Raw genomic sequence first — 21,938 nt, forward strand, 5'->3', positions numbered from 1 at the left:
AGGCCGTCGCGCGTCTCGTCGACTGATATTAAGGAAATAGTCGTCGGTGCTGCTATATTGGCAACTGTAGCCTCTGTGCTCAATCATTACGAAACAACAAATTCATCCTCTTTTACTAAAGGGCAAAGTCTTAACTACTGAGCATACGTTCTAAAGCTGAAGTATTCCACACGTGGATGGGTTGAATCCATTTTCCTTTGGCGAATGCAACTACGCCCTATGGAGCGATACAGATAATTCAGCAACACGTGAACCATGCGGAGTCCATAGGATTATTGATTTTAGTCCGATCTTACCAACACGCTCAGACCCAAATTTAAGGAGATAGTCCAGCAAGTTGAGCCCCTTGAATATCCTCCTCCATTTCTCTTTCTTATCACCAATGGCCGACCAAACTGTCGACATGATCAGATAATAGTCGTTGCTGAGGGGAACGTCGTGATAAAATGAATGAAAGTTAATATCATGTCATTTCACTGCCAGTGAAACCAGTTAGCAGGGGCAGTTTTCGGATGATCTTTAACCAGAGTATTGAGACCATCGAATGCCTGAATGCTCTCCCACCGTATTACAAGTCATGAGTGCATCTGGCAATGTCGATCAATACGGAGTTGGCCACACCCCAATTCTCATTGGATGTCGCTTCCCGAAGGTTTTTCTCCAGAGGAGTCTCCGTGTGAGTTCTGCAAACGAGAGCGATACGGTCCTTGGTCAGCCCACTTTGCATTTCTTAGAATTCCCCGATGAAATGGATCCTCCGGTATTACATTTTCTTGGTGTATTTTTTGAGACCAGCGAATGCCGATTGAAATGCACTTGCCATAACCGGTCGAATAACAACTAGTGGAAAGAGGGGCATCAGCGTTGAATCTCAACACAGCTCAGAAAGAGGCGAACGAAAGCTGGATTAAGCGCGGACGATATCAGCAAATAGTTCGCCGCAAACTTTGCATTTCCCGCCAGTGGCAATCTTCATAGCACAACGCTTGCAGGCGAAGATATGACCGCAGGTACTGGGACCTAGAGGAACCGGAGGAATCTTAGGTTGAGGCATGCAAGATACAGAGTAGGTCGGTTTTTGACTTTCAGCTACTACCGAATTCTGCCTCCTGTTTGTGGCAGCACTTGCACACGGTATCAGTCTTCAACCTGTAAGAAACAGTGTATAGGACATGCGCATTGAATGACTGCTCACTGCTGCGCACTGGCTTCTGCTAATTTCTTCTTAGACTCGTCGCTGGCCATTGTCAATACTCCAAAACACAACTACAATTTTCTGCCGCCTTTAAAACCGAAAAGCAATCACGACATTATCAAACTCTCCCTCCTCCATGAGGCTATACATGGCGGGAACCAGAGCTGTTCGATCACTAGTAGGACTTGCACAGGTTGATACAAATCGATTAGTATGGCGTGCGCGTTTTAAATCGCGTTCGAGTGAGTGCTCGCTTCATCGCTACCTGAATTATCGAGATGAAGGTAACTGTGCAGAATAGAAGAGGCAAGGAGCTCGCCGTTATCACGGTATCCGGGGATGCCGCGACGGTGGCTGAGTTGAAGCAGGGAATTGAGAGTGCTATTAAGACGTCCGAGGCGCGGCAGAGGTTGGTCACGGGTGCTTAGAAAAATGTACCATATCGTCTGTTCGAAGCCAGCCCGTCATCGCTCAGGCTAACCCTGCCATTGTCCGCCGATTCAGCTAAGAAGGGGTCGAAGCCTGTTGCTCTTACTGATGACAGTGCAACTCTCTCTAGTTATGGCCTTGCTGACGGTGACGTGATCGTATTCAAGGACCTAGGCCCACAGGTAAGCTTCTATCGATCGATAGCGAGATTCCAGTCGTTGCTTTTTATCAGATCTCATGGAGACTGGTGTTCTTTATTGAGTACTTCGGTCCAATGGTCATTTTCCCCATTCTCTACTACGGACAGAAACACGTCTACGGCGCGGTTTCTCCAGGAGGTCATCCTAGCTTCCAGGAAGCGCTCAGACACTTCGTGGCTGCCCCTACTGTTAGCGTGCGCGAAGCTCAACTGGTTGCTAGTGTGTGTTGGTTCCTGCACTTCCTCAAGCGAGAATACGAAACTCTTTTTGTGCACCGCTTTTCGAACGGCACCATGCCGATCCGAAACCTCTTTAAGAACTGCGCATACTACTGGGGCTTCGCTCTTTTGGTCGGCTACTTCGTTTGTCATCCGCTGTACACACCCGCAGCTCAGCAGTGGCAGCGCATTCTCGGCTTAGCCATTTTCGCCGTATGCGAGATCAGCAACTACCGATGCCATGCGATTCTGAGAGACCTTCGTCCGAAGGGCTCTCGGGTCCGCAAGGTTCCCCACGGCTTCGCTTTCGAGTTGGTCAGTTGCCCCAACTATATGTTCGAGATCCTTTCATGGTTCGGGTTCAATATGATGACTCAAACTGTGATGGGTATTGCCTACATGCTTGCCGGAGCCGGGCAGATGTGGGTGTGGGCCCTCAAGAAGCATCGTAACTATCGTCGCGAGTTCGACGGTAAGGATGGCCGGGAGTTGTACCCGAAGAACCGCAAGATTCTCATTCCGTATCTGCTCTAAGATAGCCATCGGGTTTACGGTACTGGCTTGTTATTGAAGAGCTGGCCGCAAGAGACACACTGCGTACACCAAGTTTCAAAGCATTGTATCGGTTCGAATTGTGTTAGTCAGCATCATATTCATCCCTCTTGTCGCGCCGTGGCGAAATGAGGTGTGCTTTGTTGTTTCCGGGCGCTCCTAGTTCGTAGCACGATCAAGCATGTGTTGTTCAGGAAATCAAAAGGGCGAGTATCATCCGGGCCGCTTTAAGCTTCTAGCATCGCGCTTGACTCGACGAGAAACCTTAATTAGGAACTTACTCTACTGTTCATGCGCTTTGACATGCGTTTGACAAGTCACTTCGCATTTGAAGAATTGTCGACCTTGCCTCTTTTTGACGAGAATATCCACGTTCGTATCCAAGATCGCGACCTTATGTACGTTAGCGTTCAGCTAGATGGTTGCATTCAACTCTCTTTTTACGATAGCGGGTCGCATGGCTCTAATTCTCTGTCACGGTCAAACCATCACGTCTGAACGATGGGAACGGGTCATCTATATGCTGTCGTTCTCGGGGCGTCTTCCAGCCTCGTGAAACCTGGCTTCTCTGCTCATTCTAGTTGAGCCAGTGGCAGGGAACTCTCGGGTTTATTAGTCATTTGTTTGCGTATAACCATGGCATTTGGACTACCTGGACTAAGCCGTTGGATTCTGCCTCTACTATTGGTACTCTTGTTTGTGATATTGGCAGCTCGCCTAACTCACAATCTGCCCAAGTATCGACAAGGACTGTCCGGGAGCACTCGTGATAGGCCTAGCTACGGTGGTCGCCTTGATGGTGTGTGCTCCGTGGACGGCGACTATAAGTATCAGAACAGTCGTTTCGGTGTGTTCATGCGCGACATCGTTGACAAAGCTCATGCTAGCGCTTCTTATCTATACCAGGGCGGGTTCAAGTTCGTCACTGATGGGTGCAACAGGGACTTGGTCAAGACCTCGTATGGTTTCAAGTACGAGGCGTCTGCACCAGGTGGATCATGCCTCTGGGGAAACACGCCTTCTCTCAAACTGCTACCAGTCGCTGCCATAGCCGAAGCCTTGAATGTTACCACAATCATCGAATCGGGGCGACGTGGAGGCGCTTCTGCTCTGGCTTACCACCAGCTCGGCTTCCATGTCATTAGCGTTGAGTTTGACCCCATTCAAGAGGTCGAGGATGCCCTGCGCGAGATCGCCCCCGACATCGAGCTGATAAACGGCGATGCGATGGTTGAGGTTCCGCGCATTCTCGATCGTCTTCCTGCGCATGAGGCCGTCGGTGTGGTGATAGATGGTCCGAAGCTTCAGCCTCAGTTGGACTTGTGGACGGCCATAAGATCTAGGGTTCTTTTTGGTGCCTTGGATGATGTCAATTCCACGCCGGGTAAGTATCGACGGCACCAGAAGAACGTCATGAAGACGTACCACCCCTACTGGTCAACAAGCGACGACGCCTACATGAATACACAGGCACCAAAAGACCTTCGGTGGAGTGATGCCCAGGCTCCCAGTCTTGGTATCATGCGCGATTTCGCCCGTGTGATTTTGGGTGTATCATCGAAAGACAACTGTCTCCGTCGGAGTGAATGCAGTACCGAGCTTGGCATGGCGTTTTTGTTGGGTGGCATGGTGTGTGAATTACCCTGGTCGATTTTGTTCCGCGTTTGCTATCTTAAATTGGCATACAAGGACCTTGTAACAAGGTGTATGTCAATGTGATGTCCAGAAGAACCGAATTAATGCTAGTGGTGTCCAAAACAACTCTTGCTGAAGTTTGAAATTTGAAGGATGCGTCTCGCTCCGCGACGAGTCTTCTACTAGTGGCAGTTCAGATCTAGTAAAATTAAAATCACTTCAATCACTTCCTTTGTGTCGAATAGTAGTCTGTAAATGCACCCTTCTCCTCGCCAGTTCGCAAGTGTGAGTCTATAACTGTCGGTTCCTCCAACGTTGGCCTCACCGTTAGATTCAGCGCCCCTCAAAGGCCTACTCTTCAGCATTTCAGGACCGATACATACGCATTCTGACGGCTACCTTCAAGTGATGTCCTTTTCCGCATCAGGATGCGCACGGCCTGCGTCCGAGGCTCGGACTTCGCGCCCAAGTGGTGCCAGCTGGCCTACAGCACCGCCGGAACGGTGGAGCTATACTCAAGCTGAGAATCTCGACAATTTGTGAGGAATGACGCTGACGATCTGATGCGCTGACATCTCGTTGGTACGAAGGGGGACTCGTGCTATACTAGCTGCGAGTCCTTCTCAGTATTTCCGGATGAGTTTGGTGAAAGTGAGCTTTCATTGGCCGAAATCGGTCTTGTGTTCGACGAATTTGAACTTGCGTTTCCGAATCCATAAATTTCATTTACGAATTTGAACATTATTTTCGGCCGGTCTACGTTAATCGAACTTTCCTTCGAATTTGAACTCTTATTTCGTGAAAAACTCCTTTCACTTGTCGAAAATCAAATTTCTTTCGTCAAATTTGTTCTTTTAATTCTGAATCGAGATTGATGAGGTCAGTGCAAATGATGACGAAACCATAACCAGAGAATATGTGAAACACGTGGGAGTACGCAAGGCCTCGTCTTTGAAAGAGATGACTGTCCGACGTTTGAGCAGTATCATCCCAAGAGGATGAAATACTGTCATCATCACCATAGTCAACTTCTTCGTTACCGTACATACCAACACGACTCTGTTGATAATCTCAAAAAAATTGCCAAAAAAGTGGCGGGCGAATTAAAAAAGTGGCGCGTGAAAAAGTAGAAGGGGGTCACCCGGGTTCGAACCACACTAACGTCATTTGTGTTGTTGCTCATAACGGGAGCGATAAAAGTCACACTTAGAGCATGAGAGCTATTTTTTCTTTGGGACTCATAGTATGAACTTCCTACAACTCGACTCAGAGCTATTGTTCTCGATCCCTCCCCTTACGAAGGAGGACACTTTTGAGATGATCGTCCAACGTCGATTTTTATTCAATTTGCAATCAATTAATGTGGCTCGTCTTTATATTCGCTGTAGAGTACGTTTCGATGAGCTTTCGGTTCAAGGCCTCTCAAAGCTCTGAGCCAGAGCCCTTCTGAGTTCTGGCGAACTATCTCCTTCTGCGGAATTGTGTGGATTTTATTAGGTTTCAATTCCCTGAGTCCCATGACGGAATCGACTAGAGAAGATGTCTCTGCCACTACTTCGTCGGCCTCGGATGAGAGCAAGCCCGAGCGCGCTTGGCAGCCGCCTTCGTCCTCGTTCGACCCCTGGCGCGGTACTCGGATCTCCCGTCGCCGGCATGGACAGTCCATGCGGCATCTCCCAGCGCCGCCGAAGAACAGAGCGGGTGCGGACCTACCTGCTTACTCTGTTAAAGAGAAGTTGATCGAGGCTTTGAATGCTCGTAATGTCGTCCTGGTCACCGGAGCTACCGGCAGTGGTAAGACGACTCAGATCCCTCAGATGATTCTGGACGAAGCCAGATCCAAGGGTCAAGTTGTGAATATCGCTGTGACGCAGCCTAGGCAGGTTGCGGCTATCAGTGTTGCTCAGAGAGTCCGTACCGAGCGCAAGTGGGATAGCACTGGACCTGTTGGTTACAGTGTAAGGAACAACACGAGCCTACCGAGTAGTGTGGACAGCGGTTCGATATTGTACTGTACTGAGGGCACTCTGTTGGCGCGAATGTCCGAGAACCCACTGCTCTCTGGCGTGTCCCATCTCATTCTCGATGAGGTTCATGAACGGACAAAGGAGATGGACGTTTTATTGACATTGGTGAAGACATCGCTGCTGAAGGATACAGGCATAAAAGTTATTCTGATGTCTGCCACTGCCAATGTTCGCCAGTTTATGAGCTATTTTGGTCACAAACTCATTCAGAAAGAGGTCAATTTGGTGGCGATTCCGGACACCAATTACGAGGTCAAAGACTACTATCTCGAGGACGTTTTTCAGATCCTTGACTGGGCACCAGATGACAAGGATGCTGATGATTTTGTTGATATCGGCGACAGTATGAGGTCGGAGAGAATGCCTTGCGAAGAGAAAATACCGGAGGCAAAGCTGGATCGTAATGCCGAAGATTTTTGGTCGAAGGCTGCTGCGGAGGAGTTCGATCTCACCGTACTGCCCACGCAGGTGATTGAGCAACTCTTGCTCTACATAGAGGCTCAAGAGAGTTACAATCCGAGCGAGGGTGGCGCTGTGTTGATCTTCCTTCCCGGTTTGGGAAGCATCAATAAGCTTATCCACTATGTGACTGAAGTGTCGTCAGAGCAGGCTCTCTTCAAGAGACGGTTCAACTTCATCCCTTTGCACTCCAAGACCGCTGAGCAGTACACCAACGATGTCTTCAAGGTCAATACCGATCGACGTAAGATCAAATGTGTCATCGGCACCAACATCGCGGAGACTTCTCTCACGGTCCCGGATCTCACCTACGTCATAGACTGCTGCAAGCAGAAGGTCAAGACCACTCCGACTCGTTTGGAAGTGTGTTGGACTGGGCGCTCTAACTGCATTCAACGGCGTGGCCGTGCGGGGAGAACCCATGAGGGTATCTGCTTTCACCTCATCCCGAAGATCCGGTTCAAATTCGGTTTGGCTATGAACCCAGATCCTGAGATGACCCGCATGCCGATGATTGACATTGCTCTCAATCTGCTCACTTTGGGTCGAGGTGATGCTCTCAAGTGGTTGCCAGGCTTTTGCAAGGCCATGCCTGATCCGCCCAAGCAGGAAGCCGTCCGTCTGGCTGTCTCGCAGCTACTCGCGGTGGGTGCTGTCGATAAGAAGTCTGGTCTATTGACGGAGCTCGGTCGAACCTTGTCACGGTTCCCTGTTGGCGTCTACACTGCCCTAGGTCTGATTGCCAGCTCCATACTGTTCGACTCTGCTGAAGGCATCTACATCAGCGTCTCTTTATGTGCTCTTCTGGAGATGGAAGACATTGAGGCGAACACTCAGCGGCCTGGGGACATCGACAACCCAAAGAAAGTCGATCCCGCGTCACTTCATCGTATGGGATGCCGAGAACTGTGGCCCGCTGAAGGCCAAATCACCACACCGTTGCCTGATCAGCTTGATCTATTGCGGTTCTATCTCGAGTGGGAGCAGGTATGGTTCGATCGGGGGGTTAGGAGCGCGAAGGAGTACTGCAAGCGACGAGATCTCAAGCACTCTAGCTTCGAGAGGGTGTGGCAGGATCGTAACGCAATGCTCGATATTCTTTGCGATCGAGGTTTAGCAGCGACTGAGCCGGCTGCCGACTTCGTACCGGGCGGCCGATCTCCTTTCTCGGCGATTGGTGAGCATATGTACACGCTTGAATGTGTGTTGGCGGTCTTATGTGGGCCCAACTATGGTCAAGTGAGTATGAAGCGGAAAGTGGCTATCGATGTCGACCACAAGACGCTCAATTGCGGAAGCTGGTCCTCGATCGGTACGGCAAATGCTCGAGTTGTGCCGGGGCAAATGGTTCTGTATACGCATCGACTCGATGTTTGGCCTCCGAATCAGCCGGCTCCTAGGTGCATCGCTAAGCTCATCTGCCCGATCAACACTGTCACTTTCATCCTCGGTACTTCTGTTGAACTCACGTACAAACGCCGAGAAGGAAGTATGATATTTGTTGACATCTTCGTCGACAGTCGCAAGGCATTTGGTGGTAATCTCCGCACTCAGGAGCTCCTAAGACTACGTAAACATTTCCAGCAAGCCATGGGCGGACTCGCCAAGGACTTGGCTGATGGTGGTGACGTATTGGATCCTACCAAGGAGCTCATCCGCAGGACTCGGTCGAGGATGACTCGAGCCATCAAGGGCGAGCAGCTGCTGGATTATGAGGCTGAGCTGGAGATTGTTGGCTTCCCCAAGGATGCAGCTTCGCATGCTGGGCTTATATACGGCAACCACAATGCTCCTCTCCGTGGTCCGAACAACAATCGACAGAAGCCGAAGAATGATGATGGTCATCAGAGGAAGTCAGCGCTGCCGCCAGGGCACACGGCCAAGAATAACCATCGAGGCGGGAATGCGAAGCATAGGCCTCGGGGATGATTCCTTGTACCGCCTACTGTACTATCATACCACTGTTATATCTGGTAGCATCATCACTGTCTCCTCGTTTTCATTTCGGTCTCATTCAAGAACGTGTTGAGTTTATATCAATGAATAGCAAGTATCGATCGTAAACCAACATCATTGGACACTATTCCCTCGAATGGAATTGACTACTAAGCACATGTTTCCAATTTGCCGACACTAATTAACGCATGACCATAATATGAATGGGAAACTTGACGTATTGGTAAAGCTCATACTGAGGCAGTTTGCGTGCGGTCTTCATCGCTTATGGTGCTTGCTAGGGCCTGCGAATTGGTACGATGGATGGTGAGAAGCTAATCTACTCGATAAAGTAATCACCTTCAGGAGATTTTTGTTTCCGCTTTCTGCCCTCCTGAGTAGACTTTGGCTCCTCTACCTCGTCCTCATCAAAGTCACCGAAGTCTCCCTCACTCGAGCCGTCACTTTCATCGAGCTCATCCAGCCCGTCTTCCTCATCATCTTCTCCATCGTCTACAACCTCCCCATCTGACGAGCCGCTACCCTCCTCGCCATCATCAGATTGGTCGTCTGAATACAAACGAACTCTGCAATGTAAATTTGTGTAAAAAAGGGGATAATGTGAATGAAAAAATAGGGAATAGGAATAATTGATCGTCATCAGGGACGACGATAAGAAATATAAGACTCAGAATTCCTGCACAACGATCCTTCCGTCGGGGAACAGAAAGCAACTGCTTACCATCATCGGTTGCAACATCAGCAGATTGGAGTGGTAGGATGGCCGTGAGCTTCTGCTTGAGGTAAACCTTGCACACTTGCCGCTTGCCGCGGTACACATAGGCGAACCGCCCAAGACCACAAACGAATATGAGATCTCCCAAAGTAACAATGCCGCGGATTGAACCCATGACTCCTGATAATCCCCGGACAAACGGCAGCATCGACTTGGCATACTTCAGATGGGCCATCCTGCCAGCTGAGGAGAGAACAATCCAAGGACGACAAATACAAGTGAATGGACAGAAACCATACCATAGTCGAGCGACGAATATTCTATTACAAATCACAAGACTGATGGGGAATCTCCGAGTAGAAGCGCTAAAGAAGTCCTTCCACGAGATGAAGACCGTAACGCTATAGATGCAAGGCCGAGGCATTTCCTACGAACCCACCTTTCCCGGCTCCCTCGGGCGTCTCTATCTCGTCGCGAGACACCAACTCCAGAATCTTTCTCGTGCTCAGAGCCATCAGCGTGCCGACAGTGTCACCGACATAGAGCAGCTCGGTCGACGGATCATGGTGCATACGAGTAACCGGTCGGCCCCTACATAGACGATGATAGCAGTGTAGTGCACCAACGGCTCCTCACTTGGTAATCGATTGCCCCGTAGCATGACTAGACATCTCCGTAACAAAGGTCAACGGCAGCTCAAGCAGTGGACGCCGACGGGCCCTGGAGGAAGTCAGATGCGGCAGCCTTCAACCCGACCGCGACATCACCGTGCAGAGATGAAATTCCGAAATATCACGTCTTCGATCAATGAAAGCGGCCTCAAAGATTTCCGATAAGATGATTACCCTTCTCCCTCCTTCACTGCATAGACTCTGATTTTCCCTTGGGTATCCGCCATAACCACACACTCTGGACTCAGCCATTCGATTGCCGTGACGTCGAATTCGACCTATACAACACGACTGCCTCATTAATAAGTCCGTCCTTGTTCCGTGAACGAGAAGAGCCATTTGAGGCCTCCGATTCATATATACAGTAGAGCTAATGACCGCGCGGGCGACCAGTGCTGTGACCAGAATATGACCTTCAGATCGTATTTTGAATCCTGGACGTTTCTTCCTCGCCACAGCGTCTTGCCCTCTCGATCCATCAACCTTGGATTCGCGCCCTCCGAGGAAACCATCATCACATGCTTGTGGTCACTACCAGGACGTACAGCGCAGACCTGAGTACATACAATCTGCACTCAGAAACATAGGCACACGAGATACGCACCTTGACAGCTGAGCTCAGGGAACTCCTTGATGACTGAGCGGACTCTTCTTCCCTGCCATCATCCGCTACAGTGAGCCACGTACCGTCACCGCTAATGAACTGAGGAGGATACGTTGATAGGCATGCGTCCGCGGAAGTCGCGAAAGGTGTCCGCGCCCCACCCATCCCCTTCCACAGCCCGAACGTCAGTACCGATAATTTGCCGTCCTCCCAGTAGGCCGTCTTGACGTCATCACTGGTCTGCCACGTCTTGAGCACTGTCCATGCATCCCCAATGGTATTATCGACAAGCTCGATTCGACCGCATGATCGAACCACTGCGAATCGAGTCTCCTCTCCCGCGGCACATGCCTAAGAGCAATTAGCCTCGACTACCATGAGCCTGTTTTTGAGGGGCCTCCGTTAAAGTTGATCCTGCTAATGCCGACGCACTTATCGAATGACCCATCACAAATGCAGAGGAAAATAAGAACTTTCAGGCGCACCCCATACTACCCATGCGAGGTGTGTGACGGCCTCGCCTAGGGCTTGTGAGCCCATCTTCCGGCCGAGCTTCTGCTCAGCTCCGAGAACTTCCTTCACGAGGCCTGTGTCATCTCCAACCACGAAACGCATTGTGGGAATAAGGCAAAGCTGAGAGAGGCTCGGTATTTTGCATAGAGCGTTGCGGGGAATTTTTTAATGAAAAAGCTGTCGGCGGGTGGAATTGAACCCGGGATCTCCGAATGGTTAACGCTCCGCGATAACTCGCTCACGTCGCGTCTCACAGCATTTCATGGAGGAAGTCGCGAAGAAGAGTCTCCTATACAATGAGGCCGCTGAGTCGCCATTCGTTGTCAGGGTCTCTTCCCAAGATGGCCTCTCCGAAGTCCTCTTCTCGGGCATCACATAAGCCCCATAATCCTCGCGCTCGGCGGGCGGCTTACTACAGAGTTGGCCTTCTATGCATACCTCCAATTCTAGTATCGCTCCTTATTTATGGAAGTAGTGCACTTGTACTGGTGACTGTAGTGGCTGCAGCGGCCTCCGTTTTGTTCGACGTGGTCCGTCACAAGACCAGGTTCGTACCTTTTCCCGTCTATCTCATCGCAGTATGGGCTTTGCAACTCTGTGTCGTTGTTTTTCTATCGCGCCAGGGATGGGCCACTTCGGGGGTAATAGCCAATCCCCTCGCTGGTGTCTCGGCGGGTGACATCAACCCCAAGGCTCTGAGAGGGCCTGACGCCCAGGTGCCCACCGCTGCCGATGAGGAATACGGCATTCTCATCGAGACTACGCTGGACGAAAATGGTCAACACCCTCCTGTCGATCCTTCCCAATACCCAACCACGATCAAGACCATCTCAGTCGTTCTGGCGGCCCATAACGAGCAGAAGTATATAGAGCGCACTTGTGAGTCTATATACGCGGAGACACCGGCTGACATACTCAAGGAAATCATTGTGGTGGACGACGCTTCAGAGCCACCATTGAGGAGGTATTTGAAGAACTTCCCTGAAGTTAAGGTGATTCGACACACTACCCGTCAAGGCTTGATCAGAAGCAAGACGGATGGTGCCAATGCAGCCACTGGTGATATGGTAAGAAAGTCGACGCCCTAGGGTTTGCACCAACCAATGGATTAATGATCAGGTCGTGTTTCTTGACGCTCATGTCAAGCCAGACCCCAACTGGGCACAGCCGCTTATCAAGCATGCCAATGTCAATTACAAGCGAGTTGTGGTGCCGGTCATTCCTGTACTTAACGGCGACGATTGGCTGGTGAGGCGTGATGGCACTTCCCTTTGAGTTCTCTGTCGGTCATCCCTGTAGGTCCATGATAACAGCGCAGGGAGTAAAATGATGTTCGACTGGGGGCTTGGCTTCAACTGGTTTGAAGACGACAATGACTTGGTAGTAACACTTTTCAGACTTGGGACTGTATCGGGCTCCATCAGGTGCCTATTATGTCTGGTGGTTTACTGGGTATCACTAAGCGGTGGTGGTATGAGAGTGGTGAGTATGATAATGGCATGCTCATGTGGGGTGGTGAGAACATAGTAATACCGGTGCCATGGGACGATTCTGCCTTACTCCATTCGACGGGCCTGATTTCGAACGGCTATTCAGAAACTGTCGTGTATTTATTTTTCTTGAGTGTGAAACTATGGTTGTCTTTTACCTTGCATTTCCTTGATGATCTCAGGAACAATCTATTCGAGTCTGGCTGTGCGGTGGAGAGATATATGTTGCTCGCGATTCGAGAGTGGCTCATGTATTAACGGGGGGCATCGGGATACTTGGTCGGGGCGTCTGTCGTTGGCTAGCTTTGTACACTACAGGACATACGTCCCTGAACAGCTTATAGACAACGCGACGAAGTGGAGGGCTGGCGAATTCATATATTGAGTTTATTCCGCTCGGGACCAGTCTATGCTGACTGCCATCTGATTCTGGTGGACAGCAGATGTGAATTCAGTCGGAATGCGATCCGTATTTCATCACAGTACCCTGCGCTTGCGTGTTGATAATAATGCCTCGTCATTCCAGGTTGTCGCTCGTGGATTTGACAGTTTTTCTATCAGGTTTTCCGACCGAGCTTCCCGTACAAAATTGACAACACCCAAGTCTACTATAATAAGATTCGTACTGTCGAGGTTTGGTTCGACGACTACAAGGATTACTTCTATTCAGCGGATCCTTATGCGAGTACTGAGTGCGGGCTCGGGAGCATTCTTCAGCGATTCTGCACTTTGGGTCCAACGAAAACGAACTACTAGCTTTCGCAATACTTTTCGAGGTCATCATAGGAGAATTTAAGGGAGCTCGCACTTACGAATTTGGATTTGCAATTTTAGATAGCACATGAACCCAGATGGATCTTCGTAGAGTGAAGTTTTTATTGGACGACTTGTCAAAACTCGTTAGTTGTGAGCGAGTGAGTATTTTTGCTGTTCAGAGAGTTTGCGACAAAAGGCATTAGCAAATGGGATTGAGGATCGTCTGCAATTTAAGAAGGATATGCAGTGCAAGCCGTTCCAGTATTTCGTGGATAAATTCCACAAGGTAATGTAGGGATAGAACTCCAGTGTTTGTGGTCATTGAAAGTGTCCTTGCACGGGCTTGGTATTGGGGAATGTGGTGGAGGGCAGAAAATGTCTGATCATTGCGTGGAAATTCCTGGTCGATATTATGCTCATTTATTGATAATTTTGCGAGAACTGTATAGAAAAACAAGTGGGAGGAACGGCATCCACGTAGATAGAGACAGTACTATGCTCCCTGCTTATCAGCAGCTTAACCGAGACTGCTAATGTTAGTTCGTTATTGAACTCGACTATGCATGTGCTGTGTAGGTCTTCGAGATGAAGGGCATGCTGCCATCTGAAGCGTATCTTATCAAGGACGAGAAGTCTGGCTTATGTGTATCATCCGGCGGTCGTGATGGAGATAAGATGGTCTTGAGGACATGTGACGACAAGGATCAGTAATGAAGAGGACTAAATGAGCTTCGCTCCGCTCACACTATTTGGCAGTTCATGTCATTGATGCGATTCTCAGGAAGCAACGGTGGAATGACAATCCGGGGAGTGCTATTCGGAACCAAGAAACGGAGATGTGTATTGACGCTAATGCTGGCGAGCCGGAAAAACAAGGGATGGCGTTGATAACGTAGTGATCCTCTGAGACCTCTGAGTTGTCCAGGGAGTGGTATGGGGTGCAATGTAGGGGGACCTCTCAGGTATTACTGTATGATGAAGAATAAGAACCAGGACTTCAAAGTTGCAGATGGAATGGTAGGAAATTCCTGCTGGTGGTCAGATAAAAGTGGCATTGCTCCAGATACAATGGCAAGGCTGGTGTGCAGTAGCGGAGCCTGTTGTTGGAGCCACGCTGACATTGACGACATGCTCCTCGGGGTTCCTTCGAAGTGAGTCGGCTTGGGCGTGCAGTGGGTGGAGAGCTTCTAATCTCATCAATATTTATATGACTTTTGTGAGAGACATTTTCGTCTAACAATATGTAATGGACGGAAATTTGGTACTTCGACAAAATGCAGAGAACTTCGGCGATGATGCTGTAGTTCAGACAAATTAGTACGGTGGGAAGTGTCAGGAATAATTCAGTGTCTAGCAGTTCCTACTCTCGCATGCTATTGTGATGTAGTTCTGTACTTTGAGTTTTTCAGGTCGAGAAAACAATTTCGTGATCGTCGACAAAAAGAAGATGGAGGCGAGGAAAGGGGACCGGTCGTGACTTGCTTACGTCGCCTAGTACTTGTTGGCGATACCACTGGGGATGTGCAACTGTGAAACAACTATCATTACCGTTGAGACTAGTTTTATACCGTTGGAGCTATGCGTTGAATGTGCTGTAAATCGGCTCATGGGAGTCCACTTTGTGATTTAGTTTTCATCTTCTATGGACAATCCGAGGACAGAGAAAGCTGCTGATGCAGGTGATTGCTGCCGATGACGACGGTTAAAGTGGAGTATGTTCTTTAGTGTTTCAGTGGTGGGCTCGTTAGGTGGCCAGCTGGGCGCCCTGCAATCGCACTTGCTCAGAAACCCTGATGTATGAGTATGTCTTGATCTGGTTGGTAGGATAGTGTTCACGAAGGTGCTGGGCCAAATGCTGAATGCACCGGTGATGCAGACGATGTTGCACAATCCGGACATGCTGAGGAGCTTGGCAATGCATAGCTGTATTGCATGGCGTAGGGCATCATCGTTATTGCAGATCTCCATGAACCGACAAATGAGGGGTCTAATGGATGAGAATCCGGAACTGGAGAGGATGATTTTTGTAGTTGTCTTTTTTCAGACTTTTTAGCGAGCGAAACTGGTCCAGTTTAGGATCCAAAAATATTGAAGACATCTACAGATGCATTCCAAGATCCGTCGGCTGTACGCGAGCTGATCAGCAACATGGAGACTGCTGTGGCTAACGTCAATGAAACCGTCACAGGAGGATATCAGAGTCTACGAGATCTGCACCGGGAGCTCCTCAGTGGTGATAAATGCCGCGAAAATTGTCTGAGTCTTCGGCTGGTATTTTCAGGCGATGAGGTACCGCCCCAGATCAGGAGAGCAAGGTGATAATGTAAAGCAGGTTTGCTGTTTTAGCAATTGGAATCGTTTATGTAGCCGTTGGTCCTTTGGCAATCACTCATGCTTCAGAGAGGCAAGCGGCCAGCTCGGAAAGTCCAGCAAGTTATCTAAGTCGCCAGAGTGGGCCGAGACGTTCGATCCGTCGGCAATGGCCGCTATGATGCAGGTAACGATGATTCTATTCATGCTAGGACTTGTATGTAGTATGTTGTAACATTTACTAACTTGACTTTAGTACAGAAATGCTTTTCTGGGTAAGTTCTGAGGGTGACCATCGTGTTCGCAGGATCCCGACATGCATCAGTTGATGGCTTCAGTCTTTCGAGGTATGGAGAACGCTCATAAGTTCGGGGCTGGTACTAATGATGAGGGTAGTAGTTATTCAGCTCATTCACGATGGAGTGACAAAGTTGATCAGTGATATTAGTCAGCAGGAATGGTGAATCTGCACAAGAGCTGTATGCAGTCTTGCAGGTAGTAGCGATACGTCGCTAAAGCCATTCTGTGAAGTCAGCTTACTCAAGCACATGTTCGATTCGCAGACATTGCAGGTGTCGCTGGTACTGCTCTCCGCTGCATGGTAGTCTTCGTCGTTTCAGAGTATGTCTAGATTGGAGGAGTGCATAGAGTTGCTTGTGGGAAAGCACAACCCTGTCGTGGGTAGTAGGGACCGTCCTGATGACGCTTGTCGGTGAGATTTCTGTTTCAGGAGCAATGACGGAGAAAACGGAGAAGATTGGGCCGAAGCTCAGTGGTCTTTCGCTGGGATCGCCAGCAGCGAACTTCTCCCAAGTGAGTCGAATGATACATTTTGTGAGAGAACGCTCGTTGGTTCTCCCCGCGTCGTGCGCAGTTCTTGGCCCGCTCCTGAACTAGCTCCTGTAACGGCTCTTCATGAGCTATAATAGCTGTTGAAATGGGTTCTGCTCCGTCAGCATGCGTCGAACAGAAACCTACTATACTGACATGCACTGGTCGCTTTTTCAGTCATTTGCGAGCTTTATAGAGGCTCAGTGTGGAAATCCCGAGGTTTTGTACAGAGTTCAGCTGATTGCATTGGAACGCGCGGGATTTAACGACGTCGACAAGAATGTTGCGGCTCTTAAGAGGGGTACGGTGGTTCTATTGAGTATATGGCTTCCCGATGTATCGTGTCAGCTGATGGTAACGTGAATCGAGCGATCGACTTGCTCATATCACATGTCAGTGATCCCAGTGTGGGACTCAACCATGAGGAAGATTGTTGATATTTTTCTGAAGGCGCACGTTGAGTTCAGTCGGGCTGGTATACTCTAACTCTACGAGATACCGTATAGCTTTCGGAAATCTGGTTGGTGGGCAGAAGATGTTTTTTGGAGGTACAAAGACGCTCATAGGCGGAATGGTACCATGTTGAAGGGAATAGACACGCTCACTTCTTGAAGCTGCATAGGTCATGATTACGTGCGAGTTCCTGTCGAGGCCTCTAATAGGAGGCTACAGTCTCAGCGTCGTCCTCGGGTGATGGTCGTCGTTTAGGCGACACATATAGGGATATCCTTGCTAGGTAGTTTTGTGTGGGGACAGTACCAATGGCTGCAACTACTCCGGCAAGAAGTCTCCGAGGAGTACCGCCCTCGATGATTGCATACCTGGGTGAGGAAGAGGCCGCGAGAGTTGCCAACGCTCGACTGTTGGTGGTCGGAGCTGGTGGCATAGGGTGTGAGCTGCTGAAGGATCTCAGCATGATGGGGGTATATCAATAAGGAACTGAGTCCACTTTGGTACGCTCCGTTGAGTAGGTCCGGAACGTGACTACCATCGACCTGGATACAATTGACGTTTCCAATCTCAATCGGCAATTCTTGTTTCGGCGGCATCATGTGAATCGACCGAAGGCCGAAGTCGCCTCGGAGGCCGCCATGGCCTTCAACAAGGAGGTAAGGACGCGTAGTTTTCAGAGTCTGTTGTTCCTGAATGCTAGTGAAAGGGTCCTCCTCCCTTATGCCTCAGGTGAAAATTGATGGGAAGTTGGGAAACGTGAAGGATCCGCAATATTCGTCGACATTCTTCTCCTCTTTCGACGTGGTTCTCAATGCTCTCGATAACGTGAATGCGAGGCGCCACGTTAATCGCCTTTGTTTGGCGACTAAGCGGCCGCTTATTGAGGCTGGTAGTATGAAGGTGCCTATCACTTCCCTATAGAAAAGCAGTGGACGGGAAAATGAAAAATCCGAAGCTTACTGTGCCTGTAGTTAATCCTCCATGTTAGGGACAACTGGATTCACTGGACAGTGTACGGTCATATATCCGCAGCAGAGTGAATGCTATGAGTGTAAGTCTCGGGGGAGATCATTTGGGCACTCGAGCATAGGAAGGCTGGTTGTAGGGGTTTGTTCCATACTTGAAACTTGCGTGAGGAAATTTCAGCATGATCGAATTGATCAGATCTACTACATGTAAGGTGTCTTCTCATAATCAGCGAAGGAACCGCTGAGTGAAGCGAACATATATTTCATCACTCCTTGAAACTGTATCCGGCTCTTCAGTGTTATTCAAGTGGGCCTCAGCAGTATATGGCGTCTATCGTTTAGGCACGAGCAAGGCTGCGCCGAAGGTTTACCCGGTATGTACTATTCGGTCGACACCCTCTACCCCCGTGCATTGCATACAATGGGCGAAATTACTGTAGGGACTTTTCAGGAGTGTGAGGTGATTAATGATTGTTATTGGCTAGGTTCGAACTCATGTTTGGCATTGAGGATGACAACAGTGTGTTGGCCGATCTGAAGGAACCTCTCAATAGACTACGCTCTTCAGGTAGGTGTTGGAGCCTGCCACTGCCTCGTCAACAGAGAACATGGCTTTCGTCTCTCTGTAGTTACAACCTCGCTTTGTGTTCACCACTTTTCTCTGTAACCTTATAATGGGTTATTGTATATAGATATCGTAGCTTTTGGTTATAGCATATATCAGTACTATTGAATATTGGAGTTTCACCTGTTTCACGTGAAGTAGCGTAGAACTCGGTGAAAAACGCGATATTCGCGCTATGCAGTAGTCGTGAAATATGTTTCTCATATCACGGGTGAAACTCCATTATTAATATTTCTCATAAAGTTTGCAACGATGAATGACTAAGTGTTCGTCTCGTCAGATGATGACGCGTCGGTGAAGGCGGATGAGATACGACGAGAAGCTGTGGCTATCTTTGATCATCTCTTCTGCAATGACATCAGGTAAAGGCTTCAGGCTCGATGAGTTTCACTCGACTGTTGTAGGTCTCAGCTGGAATTGACCAACCTCTGGGCTGACGGCAAGCGGCAGGCTCCGATACCAGTGAGCTTCAACGAGGCGGTGGCGACAGGATCTGAGGAGGAGAAGGATGTTAGTGATGGACACTTGGATTCATGTGGACGTGTACAGTAATAGGTACAAGTGGTGTGGTCGGTGGCGAAGCAGGCGAGATTGTTTGTGGACACGGTGAGTCGTATATTCTCTAGCAGAAGGGACGAGATCGGTAATAATAGGCGGTAGAAGGGTCTGTAGGAATCGCAGGGGTTCTGTGTATGCCGCGCTCTCCGCTAGAACAGAGCAGTGTAGAGCATCCCGATCTGAACATGTTTTTGATGGACTCATGTGCATAGTAGGAAAGAGCGATATATCATAGTAACATTGCATCTTTCCACTGCGAAAGCAACGCTCTTATTTGTGCGGGCGTGATCGTGAGGGAAGAAGAGGACATCGTGACTGGACGATTTACCATGGGGGTTCCGGGGATGAAGACGCCTATACGAAAAACACCAGCTCTTTCTCTGTCTTGAAATGAAGTTCCTGCTCGCCCGTTCTCCGCGATGGCCCCTCATGCTGATGTTTATTGGTGTATCATTTTCGATCGCCTCCACCTGCTGTCGTGACAGGTACCATGGCGTTTAGCAAGGACGACAAGATGGCCGTCGACTTTGTTTGTGCTGCATCGAATATGAGAATGCACAACTACCACATACCGCTGCAAAGCCGGTGGTCAGTCGAGTCTATTGCTGGCGCGATTGTAGGCGATTTGATAGCACCTTTACTTGCCATATGAGGGTCGATTCAGGTTCCTGCGGTTGCTACCACGAACTGTATTGTTGCCGGTTTGCAGTGTACCAATCTCCTTGCGATTTTGCGAGAGATTCTTCGGTGCGAGCAAGATCGCAGCAGAAAGTTCAGCCTGAGGGCATCAGGAGCGACCAACGTGTGGATCAAGTGAGGCCTCCTATGCTGGCCGAGACAAGCGAGATTTCAGATACCCAGATCCTGCTGGGAAGAACATCCTTGTTCCTGACGCGTTCTTGCCGCCTAACCCGGATTGTTACGTCTGTCAAAGCTCCTGGGTGACGGTAACCCTAAACGACTTGGGGTGAGTTATTTACTACCAGCGTGTTTGCGGTAGTGACGAGATGCCTCTCAGAAAGTGGACTGTGCAGGACTTCGTGACGAAGGTGCTGAAGAAGCAGCTTGGTGCATCAGCGCCGTTTTTGGTCTTCCAAGGTGGCTAACGGGACGGGTGCCTCGGCTGAGATCTCTCATGCGATCAGGTAACGTGATTTATGAGGTTACTACGGATGAGGATGAGGATGATGAAGATGAAGGTCTGCATCCGGAATGGTCGCTGAAGCAGTGGGATATCGTGAGTTTCGATTCGCTGATTTTTCCATCAGAAGCGTTGTTTAGGAGCCTGGAAGTCTCATTGACGCCACTGACGATATGCAGTCATGGAGTACTCAGATTGTGCTACTCGAGGATCCCAGGTAGATTCGATCGGTCTTGTTGGCCTATCAGCTGTGCGCTCTTAGTATGAGTGAGGAAGACCATCCGGAGCTGTTCACTATCTCCCGCGGACAACAACAGGCTGCTTCTCCAACTGAGTGAGTCGGGCTCATATTGCAATATTGCTCATATTGCTCGGAAGGCGCTCGATTGGATTAGCATATCAGTTCTTGCGGTGGGCAAATTGTCGCAGTGTGTAGGAAACGAGCCTTGGACGATGGTACTGTGGAAGAGTTGCCCAAGCGCAGGAAGCTGAACGATGAGGAGACTATCATTCACAACGGTCACTGAGATCCTGTCAGGTTGCTGAAGTTTCTATCGGGGATGAACTGATCTGAGTTGGAATGTCAATAACTGATGGGTGTTGTGTGAGAGACGAGGTTTGATTTCGAGCTTTCCCCGGCCCGACAGCTCGCGAGTTCGCTACTATAGTTTGTTGCTTGTCGGCTGTTGTGCCGGACTTACCGTCTAAATGACAACATTGAATAAACTCGGCATTCAGGGTATCAGATCGTTCTCATCGGAAAGGATCGAAGCTATCGAATTTGAGAAGCCTGTCACGCTCATTGTGGGCCACAACGGAGCAGGTACTAGGGCACGCAGAAGTCTCACATCGCATGGTGTCCGACACGTCGAAATGGTCAATCATCATGCGAACTAAATTTAAACTCAAACATCACTTTTCAAGGACATACCACTCCTTCCACAAATAGTACGACAAGTTATATTGCTGTCTGTCAACCAAAATACACCTTGGTTGTCGTCGTGGATCGTCTCTGAGAGGCTCAGGGGATATCTTATAGTGGCAACCGCGTAAACCGATCATAGAGAGCATTTCTATTGCACCCAATTCCATCTGGACTCCTCAGGGAAGACGACGGTCATCGAGTGCCTCAAGATGGCTACCACAGGAGTGCTGCCACCTAACTGCGATAAGGGACACGGGTACAATCACCCTATGTCGTGAAAGGATTCGAGTCCTCCATTGTAGGTTTGTCTTCGACCCGAATGTTGCCGGAGTGCCAGAAGTGAAGGGGCAGATCAAGCTCATGTTCCGCTCTGCTGCAGCGAAGCAGGTATGAGGCTGTTATTCATTGTAGAGGATGGTGTCTTACGTAGGTGGTCATGTCCAGGATATTCCAGCTGACGAATCAACGCAACCGAGCTGGCGTATTGAAGACGACGTTCAAGCAGTTAGAAAGCCTCATCAAGTGAGCGTAGTCATTAGGTCAATCCACATCGAGATCAGCAACACTGGGCACTTTCATTCTAATGCGAAGCGCGGACGGATAAGTCTATCTGCGAACTTATTTTGTATGTGTTGTTAGGGTTGAAAGTCAGCAGGACGTTTCAACCATATCGTCGAACTCCCTAATAGGGAGTCTCTATTAAAGGA

The 21,938-nt window shown here is 49.4% G+C and overlaps 10 protein-coding genes across 10 annotated transcripts in view; 6 read left to right on the forward strand and 4 right to left on the reverse strand.

The window, feature by feature from the left end:
- Pmar_PMAR028184 (conserved hypothetical protein) overlaps window positions 1-823 on the reverse strand; it is a gene marked incomplete at both ends in the record, with an annotated part of 965 nt that extends 142 nt beyond the window's left edge. Inside the window, 4 exons of the mRNA XM_002774134.1 lie at window positions 1-22; window positions 297-424; window positions 573-683; window positions 768-823. Of these exons, the coding sequence (XP_002774180.1) occupies window positions 1-22; window positions 297-424; window positions 573-683; window positions 768-823 (317 nt within the window). The remainder of the gene's footprint in view (window positions 23-296; window positions 425-572; window positions 684-767) is intronic.
- Window positions 824-907: 84 nt separating this feature from the next.
- On the reverse strand, window positions 908-1,245 carry Pmar_PMAR028185 (hypothetical protein; the record flags this gene model as incomplete). Its single annotated transcript, XM_002774135.1, has 3 exons — window positions 908-1,020; window positions 1,097-1,149; window positions 1,196-1,245. The coding sequence occupies 3 exons, from the start codon at window positions 1,243-1,245 to the stop codon at window positions 908-910; spliced, it is 216 nt and encodes a 71-aa protein (XP_002774181.1).
- A 223-nt stretch (window positions 1,246-1,468) lies between these two features.
- Pmar_PMAR028186 (synaptic glycoprotein sc2, putative) lies at window positions 1,469-2,576 on the forward strand (the record flags this gene model as incomplete). Its single annotated transcript, XM_002774136.1, has 3 exons — window positions 1,469-1,604; window positions 1,671-1,806; window positions 1,857-2,576. Exons 1-3 carry the CDS (start codon window positions 1,474-1,476, stop codon window positions 2,574-2,576), a joined length of 987 nt encoding a protein of 328 aa, XP_002774182.1. The 5' UTR covers window positions 1,469-1,473.
- A 654-nt stretch (window positions 2,577-3,230) lies between these two features.
- On the forward strand, window positions 3,231-4,313 carry Pmar_PMAR028187 (hypothetical protein; the record flags this gene model as incomplete). Its single annotated transcript, XM_002774137.1, has 1 exon — window positions 3,231-4,313. One exon carries the CDS (start codon window positions 3,231-3,233, stop codon window positions 4,311-4,313), a length of 1,083 nt encoding a protein of 360 aa, XP_002774183.1.
- Window positions 4,314-5,724: 1,411 nt separating this feature from the next.
- Window positions 5,725-8,693, forward strand: Pmar_PMAR028188 (ATP-dependent RNA helicase, putative). Its single transcript, XM_002774138.1, has one exon. It carries the CDS (start codon window positions 5,747-5,749, stop codon window positions 8,642-8,644), a length of 2,898 nt encoding a protein of 965 aa, XP_002774184.1. The 5' UTR covers window positions 5,725-5,746; the 3' UTR covers window positions 8,645-8,693.
- A 297-nt stretch (window positions 8,694-8,990) lies between these two features.
- Pmar_PMAR028189 (conserved hypothetical protein) lies at window positions 8,991-9,561 on the reverse strand (the record flags this gene model as incomplete). The annotated part of the gene is made up of 2 exons (XM_002774139.1): window positions 8,991-9,220; window positions 9,393-9,561. The coding sequence occupies 2 exons, from the start codon at window positions 9,559-9,561 to the stop codon at window positions 8,991-8,993; spliced, it is 399 nt and encodes a 132-aa protein (XP_002774185.1).
- Window positions 9,562-10,588: 1,027 nt separating this feature from the next.
- On the reverse strand, window positions 10,589-11,276 carry Pmar_PMAR028190 (hypothetical protein; the record flags this gene model as incomplete). Its single annotated transcript, XM_002774140.1, has 5 exons — window positions 10,589-10,611; window positions 10,662-10,694; window positions 10,745-10,760; window positions 10,854-11,012; window positions 11,157-11,276. 5 exons carry the CDS (start codon window positions 11,274-11,276, stop codon window positions 10,589-10,591), a joined length of 351 nt encoding a protein of 116 aa, XP_002774186.1.
- A 239-nt stretch (window positions 11,277-11,515) lies between these two features.
- On the forward strand, window positions 11,516-14,948 carry Pmar_PMAR028191 (UDP-N-acetyl-D-galactosamine:polypeptide N-acetylgalactosaminyltransferase T4, putative; the record flags this gene model as incomplete). Its single annotated transcript, XM_002774141.1, has 13 exons — window positions 11,516-11,593; window positions 11,798-12,241; window positions 12,294-12,422; window positions 12,474-12,554; window positions 12,599-12,700; window positions 12,847-12,915; window positions 13,226-13,349; window positions 13,600-13,706; window positions 13,997-14,127; window positions 14,202-14,312; window positions 14,383-14,437; window positions 14,484-14,571; window positions 14,830-14,948. The coding sequence occupies 13 exons, from the start codon at window positions 11,516-11,518 to the stop codon at window positions 14,895-14,897; spliced, it is 1,587 nt and encodes a 528-aa protein (XP_002774187.1). The 3' UTR covers window positions 14,898-14,948.
- Window positions 14,949-15,062: 114 nt separating this feature from the next.
- On the forward strand, window positions 15,063-20,833 carry Pmar_PMAR028192 (ubiquitin-activating enzyme e1b, putative; the record flags this gene model as incomplete). Its single annotated transcript, XM_002774142.1, has 28 exons — window positions 15,063-15,099; window positions 15,169-15,215; window positions 15,381-15,446; window positions 15,497-15,653; window positions 15,702-15,735; window positions 15,821-15,917; window positions 16,038-16,122; window positions 16,226-16,302; window positions 16,351-16,411; window positions 16,461-16,543; window positions 16,739-16,862; window positions 17,318-17,484; window positions 17,533-17,670; window positions 17,744-17,903; window positions 18,003-18,065; window positions 18,325-18,418; window positions 18,468-18,550; window positions 18,888-18,969; window positions 19,012-19,117; window positions 19,163-19,250; window positions 19,651-19,781; window positions 19,830-19,936; window positions 20,019-20,132; window positions 20,184-20,263; window positions 20,311-20,402; window positions 20,447-20,523; window positions 20,569-20,640; window positions 20,743-20,833. The coding sequence occupies 28 exons, from the start codon at window positions 15,063-15,065 to the stop codon at window positions 20,831-20,833; spliced, it is 2,613 nt and encodes an 870-aa protein (XP_002774188.1).
- Window positions 20,834-21,014: 181 nt separating this feature from the next.
- Pmar_PMAR028193 (DNA repair protein RAD50, putative) lies at window positions 21,015-21,757 on the forward strand (the record flags this gene model as incomplete). Its single annotated transcript, XM_002774143.1, has 4 exons — window positions 21,015-21,129; window positions 21,412-21,487; window positions 21,534-21,618; window positions 21,662-21,757. The coding sequence occupies 4 exons, from the start codon at window positions 21,015-21,017 to the stop codon at window positions 21,755-21,757; spliced, it is 372 nt and encodes a 123-aa protein (XP_002774189.1).
- Between the last annotated feature and the right edge of the window lie 181 nt (window positions 21,758-21,938).

This window comes from Perkinsus marinus, assembly GCF_000006405.1.
Source record: "Perkinsus marinus ATCC 50983 genomic scaffold scf_1104296958686, whole genome shotgun sequence".
NCBI classification, from domain to species: Eukaryota; Perkinsozoa; order Perkinsida; family Perkinsidae; genus Perkinsus; species Perkinsus marinus.

What these genes read in the sequence shown, in the direction of transcription:
- Pmar_PMAR028188 (XM_002774138.1), top strand. Translation starts at nt 5,747, where the DNA reads ATGACGGAATCGACTAGAGAAGATGTCTCTGCCACTACTTCGTCGGCC.